At 44.2% G+C, this 8,117-nt stretch overlaps 1 protein-coding gene across 1 annotated transcript in view; it reads right to left on the reverse strand.

The window, feature by feature from the left end:
- Nucleotides 1-2,493: 2,493 nt before the first annotated feature.
- The window catches only part of INSIG1 (insulin induced gene 1), a 16,641-nt gene continuing 11,017 nt past the window's right edge, over nt 2,494-8,117 (reverse strand). The window contains exon 5 of the mRNA XM_004702493.2: nt 2,494-4,459. Coding sequence (XP_004702550.1) covers nt 4,430-4,459 — 30 coding nt within the window. The 3' untranslated portion in view covers nt 2,494-4,429. The remainder of the gene's footprint in view (nt 4,460-8,117) is intronic.

Raw genomic sequence — 8,117 nt, forward strand, 5'->3', positions numbered from 1 at the left:
GACTGTGTTCTCTGGAGTCGAACAGTGGGACCATGGCCTCCTGAGTCTCAGATCTTCCCCAGCTTAGCGACAATGCGAGGGGCGGGGAGACTGGTGCCTAAAGTTAAGGAGGCAGGGCTGCCACAACCCAAGGGAAGTAGAATGCGGTCTGCAGGGGCAAACAGGGGTGGTCACCACTCAAGACTAGAAGAAAGGGGTCACCCAAAGCTGAGAGAGTAGGGTTGCCATTATACACAAACTCGCTGCCCTGAGGGGAAGCTGACTCAGAGGGTCCCTGTAGGACAGGGTAGAACTGCCCCTGTGGGAGCCTGACTGTAACTCCTTACTGGAGTAGAAAAGCCTCCTCTTTCTCCCTTGCGGTAGGTGGTTTTGAATTGCTGATCTTGCAGTTAGCAGCCCCCTGCGAGTAATGGTTATGCCACCAGGGCTCCTCTGTGGTGCTGGTAGGCCATCTGGAATCCAGAAAGCAGTCAACTCCCCACTTCCTCCCCCACCCCCGAGTCTGGAGGGCTGAGAACAGATGATTTTTATTATTTTTTTAAATACTTTTTTGGGAGGTTCTTACATCTCATCATAATCCATGCATTCCTCCAGTGTGTCAAGCACATTTGCACATATACTGCCATCATCATTTTCAAAGCATTCTCTTCCCACTTGAGTCCAATATCAGCTCCCCCTTTCTTCCCCCTCCCTCCCAAACCCTTGATAAGATTTATTTGTTCCCTGTCTTTCATCATCCTGTCGCCCCTCACCCACTTTTCTGTTATTCGCCCGCCTGGGAGGGGGGTTCTGAATTGATCGGTTCCCCTTTTCTCCCCCCACCCTCCCTTAATCCTCCTAGTATGTCTACTCTCCTTGTTGGCCCTGAGGGGTTTATCGATCCTAGATTCCCTGTGTTGCGGGTTCTTATCTGTAGCAGTGTGTATGCTCTGGTCTAATCCGATTTGTAAGGTAGAATTGAGGTCATGATAGTGGGGGGAAGGAAACACCAAAGAATGAGTTGTTTCATAGGTGCTGTACTGCACCCTGACTGGCTCATCTCTTCCCTGTGAGCCCTCTGTGAGGGGATGTCCAATTGTCTACAGATGGGCATTGAGTCCACTCCATGCACCGTCCCCACCCCCCATTTACCTTGGTTATGGTTTTATTCTGGGTCTTAGATGCCTGATACCTGCAGATGATTATTTCCAAGGCTTGAGAGCAAATGTTAATTGTTCTGCTGGGGTTTGGACTTGCTCGGTGCTTATTATTCATTCCTTACCTCCAAGTTCTGTTTGTCATGAAAAGGCCTAACTTATACCTCTTCCATCACTGTACTTTGGGAACAGACAATATAGTGTAGATTTTATTGCTTCACAGGTGACAAGGAATTTTTCCTTGATATACTCATTTTCTTGCCCATATTTGATTCAGAATAGAATTTCAATTTGGAGTGGATTTAAGACTTTTGGGATGATGTAGTTGGTTGAAAGGAGCCCTGGTGGTCTAAGTGGATGTGTTGGGCTGCTAACTACAAGGTCAGGGGTTCAAAACCACCAGCTGCTCTTTGGAAGAAACGGAGGCTTTCCACGCCTGTCATTAGTTTGGGAAACAAAGGGGCAGTTCTACCCTGTCCTAGAGTCACTGAGTTGGCATGGCCTCCATGGCAGGGAGCTTGCTTTTTGGTGATGGACTGAAGGTGGTCTGCATGTAGCCAACTTTTGTGTCTGGGGAGGGGAGCACTGGGTGAATGTAAAGGATCAAATTGTCTCCCCCAAGTGTCGTAAATCCTAATCTCCATGCCTATACTAGCTCATTTGGCAATGGGCTGTCTTTATGACAGCAGTGGGGCAGAATTAGTGGAGGGTGTCTTGAGTCAATCACTTGGATCTAAGAGATTAAGCACCAGGCATTCAAGCAGCAGAGACCAGGAGTTCTTTCTCTGTCCCCTGTAGTCTAAACGGTGGTAGCTGGTTAGAGGGTCAAAGACTGCATTTCTCTAACAAGAGGGTGGGGAGTCTTTACTCGTCAGTCCAGGTCATGTACTTGATAGCATCTGGGTTCAAAGTAAATGGAGCCCAGGAAAAGATAAGCAGCTTCATGTGTAAGATAAGCTACATGTATGAAATTTTATTTCTCAGTTCTTATTTGGTTGAAAGTAGCCTCGTGTGACACTGACAAGGCATCATTTATAAATCGCTCTGTTGATCATGCACAAGGTTTTGTTGGATGCACTGTGCTGGCTCTGAGGCCCACGTAACCTGTCTTCCAGGTGCTTTCCTTTCACCAGGGGGTCAGGAAAAAAGGGGGGATGTGTTAGCTTTTATGGCACTTAATTTTCACAAGTACAAAAAAAGGAACTCAATTATATATAATCCTGTGCCAAGAGGTTAGGTTGAAATTCAATAACATTGGAAAAGGTGTAAAATATTGTGTCATTGCAAATGCTAACATAATATACAGGACATAACTTTATTCTAGTTAAAGAAAGTCCCCCCCCAAAAAATACAACAGTTGGTTTTGAACCTTTAATAAAAGTAAAAAATGAATGCAAAAGAACACAATATTGAAAACTTAGTATGAATGTGAATCTCACTAGATGTTCAACTCTGGTATAGTGCAAAGTTTGTTCATACTATCTTACTTTTTTTTTAACAAACTCAAATCACTTTGGTTCATATACTTGCTATAAATTATTGGCAAAGAAATTCTTTAGATTCACATTTTTTTAAGCTACATTATTTCTAACAGAGATTTCCAGTCGAAGAGAAAGAAAAATACTTATTGTTTGTGTACAATCAAGTATGTTTTAAAAAATTCATCCATTGCCTTCATCTCTTAACATCTGGCTTTTCATAAAATGCTGACATGTTCATTGAAAAGTTTTTTAATATAACTAATCATTTTCAATTTAGAAAATTTATAAGGGATGAGCCCAGAGTTCAGAACAATCCAAATGACAAATTGGCTATAACCTAAAGCTGCCTCCAAGGTAGCTTTCTCAAAGTAAGAGCAAAACAACCCCCACAAGAACCATCACACAGAGAAAATCAAATACATTTACATCAACACTCACAGGCAAGTTCCTTTCAATTTCCATTCTGCTGACTGGTGACCTCTATTGAAAAGGGACATCTTTTAAGCAAGTCATTCTAACAGAATTGAAAACAAGCTAAAAATACTTAAGCTGCATAATAAAAAAGGTAAATTTCGAAGTGAAAAGTCAAAGTATGCTAAAACCACGAAACCGGAGTATTGTAAAGGACAGGGTCCAGTGGAAAGTACAGCAGTAATGTAACTATAGTTGGGAGAAATGATTGCTGACTTTTGCCTCCATGCAGCACTGAAATGGATGCAGAACCCCTCTTGAACGTCTCACACATTGAAAACAGAACAAAAAAATAAATATTTAAGAGAATAGAAGGCTCAGATTGGTTTTTATATACATTGCACTTGAAGTTTAAGACCCAATACTTGCAAATTAGGTCTGAATGGTCTATGCCATTAAACGAATACATTGTGCTCACCAATATAATTGACTATTTAGAAACACCAAATGTTTAATATAGTGACATATGCACTCTTATTTTTACAAGGCAATCACAGATTGCAAACTCTATAGGGCTGTGGAGAAGAAACAAAAAATCTGTCCTGGAGTATGAAAGAAAGAAATCATTTTGGCTCAGGCTGAAATACACACAGAGATGTATTCACCTTTAGGCAATGACAGATTTCAGGTACAATTTCATAAACTGAGGTGGAACTTTCAGCACATCAGTGTTGAACTGTGATGTTTTATTGCCTTGCTTTCAGTCGGATTGTCCACACACAGTTCCGTGTTGAGGAGCTGTGTCCCTCGGTGTTCATAGGCACTCCAGCGTGCGAGTGGGCCGGAAAGCAGGCATTCCCTCCCAGCTCTAGGGAGGAGGGAGGGGCTCCACACACCCTGCAGCACGGCGACGCCAGCCGGAGCACAATCACTCCGTTCGCACTGTATTGTTTTGCTTTTTAAGTACAACCCTATTTTTAAAAACTTTTGGATAAATATTATACCCTACTTATCTTTGTTAAGCACCATCAGCCTGTCCCCTTTGGGCACTGATACAAAACCAATAGGTTGTCATTAAGTTTTAGTTCAAAGCTTTGAAATATGGCAATTTGTTTTAATAACATAAGTGAACTCTAATACTTGGGGAACTGCCCCTGGCCCGAACTCCTGGCCAGAGCCTTGGGCACGTTTCTGCAGAGCACAGACAGGGAGGAGTGCAGTGAATCCAGGTCAGATGTCAAGACAAGCGATCATCGTTTCCACGTCACTATTCTAGAGTCGGCAAATACTTTTCCAGGAGTCAATTGTACAGCCAGCCCAATCTAAATAGAGGATTTAGGGAAAAGATCATCTTTGTCACAATCCAGTATCACGGATTTTCTTCCCAAAGGGCTTGAAGACTCAATCACTATGTGGCTTTTCAGGAACACCCTACATATGAAAAGAAAAGAGACAGATCGGTGAGCACTTAATCAAGGCATAAAATGATGCCTATGGTACGAGTGGTGCGCCTAAGAGTTCTATCGTCCAGTCAGGTTTATGAGGAGAGGGAGTACCTATCATAAACTCTTTATTTAATCTTTAATATGTCTGTATGAAGCCCCGGTGGTATAGTAGTATAGCAATGGGCTGTGACTGGCAGGGTCGGCAATTCAAAGGCACTAGCTCCTCCTTGGGAGAAAGACTGGGCTTTCTACTCTTGTAACGAGTTACAGCTTCGGAAACCCACAGGGGTCACTACGAGTCAGCACTGATTTGATGGCAGTGAGTTTTTATTATAATCTAGTCTACCAGCACTCACCTTTCTCCTGTAGTGCAGCTGGTGGGTTTGAACCACTGACCTTAGCCGTCTACTAGCCCATTACGTTAGCTTGGCCCATGATGCCACCAGAGTCAGTAGTACAATTAATAACATATGTCATGATAAACTTTCAATGCAAAATGAATGCTAAAGAAACATTAAAAGATTAAAATGACCTTAAGGAAAGAAGGTCACAGAAAGGTGAGCCCTGGCAGCATAGTGGTTATACCACACAAGGCCAGCAGTTCGAAACTACCAGCTGCTCCAAGGGAGAAAGATGAGGCTTTCTACTCCTGGTAAAGAGTTACAGTTTTGGAAACCCATAGAGACAATTCTATGGTGCCTATAGGGTTGCTGGCAGTGAGAAGACACAAAATACTAAAGGGCAGAAGAGGAACTTTAATGACAAGCATTTTTCCTCTGAATCAAATCTTTCCATTTCATTTGGCCCCCTCCCCCATTTTAGGCAATCATGCATTAAGATAAAAGAGCTAATTAAGGGGAGTAGTGAAACTAGGAGGGTACAGGAAGGGAGGGGGGGAAGTAAGGGGGAACCGATCACATGATCGATGTATGGCCCCCTCCCAGGGAGATGGAAAACAGAAAATTGGGTGAAGGGAGACAGTGGTTAGTGTAAGACATGAAAAAAAAAAAATATCAAGGGTTCATGGGGGAGGGGGAGCTGATACCAAGGGCTCAAGTGGAAAGAAAATGTTTCGAAAAAGATGGCAACATATGTACATATGTGCCTGACACAATGGATGGATGGATGGATTGTGATAAGAGCTGTACGAGCCCCCCAGTAAAATAAATGTAAAAAACGAGCTAATAATGAAAATACTTTCTAGGAAGTGATAAGATCTCCTTTAAACAGACATGCAAGAAACCTCAGGGCTCTCTGTGCAACCACCCAGGAGTTTTGGTATGCTAATCACTATCCTGGGAAGGCAGGTTCAGGGAGATGTTCTGGAGACTCTACACACGTGTTCAAAAACCGGCCAACGGAAAGCATTAAGAATTGTTAAGTGAGACCTATGCGCACCGCAACTAGAGAAAGCAAACTCCCATTAACAACACTCACCAAGTTTTACTCCAAGCTCACAACGTGCTGAATGATAAACAAGCAGAAAACAGACTTTAGAATCCCTGGCTCAGGGTAAAAAAAAAACCCGGTTGGCATCAGCATGAGACCATAAATGAAAACAGATGGGAGAAGGCGGTCAGCTGGACCCTGCAGCCCACCCAGGGCAGCGAGTCACAAAACCATCAGAGGCGGAGCGGCAAGACACGTACTGTCTGTTGAATGGGGCAGTGAGGCACACAAGAAAAACCTGGTTCAAAGCACTTTTCTGTCACTTGGGCAAGTTGTCCGAGCTTCCTCAGATTTCCTCATCTTTAAAATGGACTTACAGTCCCACTGCATCGGGTTTGTGACGAAGACTAAATCAGGCAGCAATGAAAAAGGTTTAGCACAATGCCTCGTGTATTTCGTAAATGCTCAGTGAAATACAAGACTAGGGCTGTGATTCTGTCCGTTAGCAGTTAATTGGGTCAATGAAAATTAGGAAAAGGAAATTAAATTTGATGCTCAAATGCATTTTATGTGTGTCTGTGGCCAAGAATCGCTGTGGACTGCTGGTAACAGGAAGTGGAGCCAGTTCACAGCTGCCGGTAGCTGGAAGCCTCATTTTGTCTCGGGAGAAAAGATTTCAAGTGACAAGGAACAAGACATTTTGTGTTTTTTTCAAATGCACAAACGATGGCTACAGACTCATGGCTTCCTTTGAAACACACAGACTGAGGACACGTGCATAACCCACAGGACTATGGCCTTGAGAGAAAACAAGGATGTACCATAAGCTCCTAAAACCAGGGACTGTAAGCAAAGCTTTCTGGCGCTTTCGGGTGTGGTTATCCTGGAAAGTTATGACATTTTGGAGAAAGAGGAACCCAAATAATTAAGAACAGAAAAGGCATGTGGCCTGACAGAGTGGGAACAAAAGGAAAGCTGGGTGTACAGGGCAAAAGCACCCTCAACATCAAGCACAAACCTTGGGTGATCCGGATTCGGTCACATGTAAGCACACCGCTACACCAGCTGCTCCCCCAGCAGAGCCTCTGTAGCTCCCGACTCTCAGGTTTCCTCGTTAGTATAGTCACACCCTCACAACAGACCCCGGGGTCTCTCTGTCCCTTTCAACCAAAGGCAGCTCCGCACTCTTGTGTAAAAGTCAAATGTGCTTCCTAAGTGGTCTGCACAGCACGAGTGAAACGGGATGTGGGGAAGATAGCTCAGGGAGGAAAGACAGTTAAGACACTGAGTTAGTTTATTGTGCCAACCTGGCCGATGAACACATGTGGGATTAATGGAAGGGCGGAGGGATAAATGGCTCGGTGAGCCTCGCCGTTCTAGTTCTTGGGTCTCTTGCTTTCTGATGGTTGGACCAGGATGCAGCTGTCTAGACAGTTCCCTGCTTCAGCTGGCAAGGCTGACTTCCTGCAAGGCATTCCCAAGGAGAAGCTGCATGGACCTACCCGGATGCAGCCCTGGGTGCTGGAGCAGCCGTGTGGAGACCCCTGCCAGCGCTGAGATGCTTACACATTCACTAGTCTACCCAGACTGACACAGCCAGCAACAACTCAGGAGAAAGATGTGTGTTCTACTTCTATAAATAGCCTAGCTTTGGATATATTTATAGGTTTAGTATTAAGGTAGCAGATGAACATTGGGCCTCCACTCAAGTACTAACCTCAATGCAAGAACACTTTGTTCTATTAAACTGGCATTCCATGATGCTCACTTTCCCAACACGATTGCTGAAGACAAATGGGTGCATAAGCAAATGTGGTGAAGAAAGCTGATGGTGCCCGCTATCAAAAGATATAAATCTGGGGCAGGCGTCCTCAAACTACGGCCTGCAGGCCACATGCGGCCCGGCCCGCCAAGGACATTTATCCAGCCCACTGGGTGTTTTCGCCCCGTTTGTTTTTTTTACTTCAAAATAAGATATGCGCAGTGTGCATAGGGATTTGTTCATAGTTTTTTAAAAAACTATAGTCTGGCCCTCCAACAGGTGTGAGGGACACTGAACTGGCCCCCTGTTTAAAAATTTTGAGGACCCCTGGTCTGGGGTCTTAAAGGCTTGAAGGTAAACAAGTGGCTATCTAGCTCAGAAGCAACAAAGTTCACATGGAAGAAGCACACCAGCCTGTGTGATCATGGGATGTTGAAGGGATCAGGTATCAGGCATCAAAGAACAAAAGATCAAATCATTGTGAATGAGGGGG

The sequence above is a fragment of the Echinops telfairi genome, unplaced genomic scaffold (genome assembly GCF_000313985.2).
Source record: "Echinops telfairi isolate 266 unplaced genomic scaffold, ASM31398v2 ScPeMD7_31;HRSCAF=116, whole genome shotgun sequence".
NCBI classification, from domain to species: domain Eukaryota; kingdom Metazoa; phylum Chordata; class Mammalia; order Afrosoricida; family Tenrecidae; genus Echinops; species Echinops telfairi.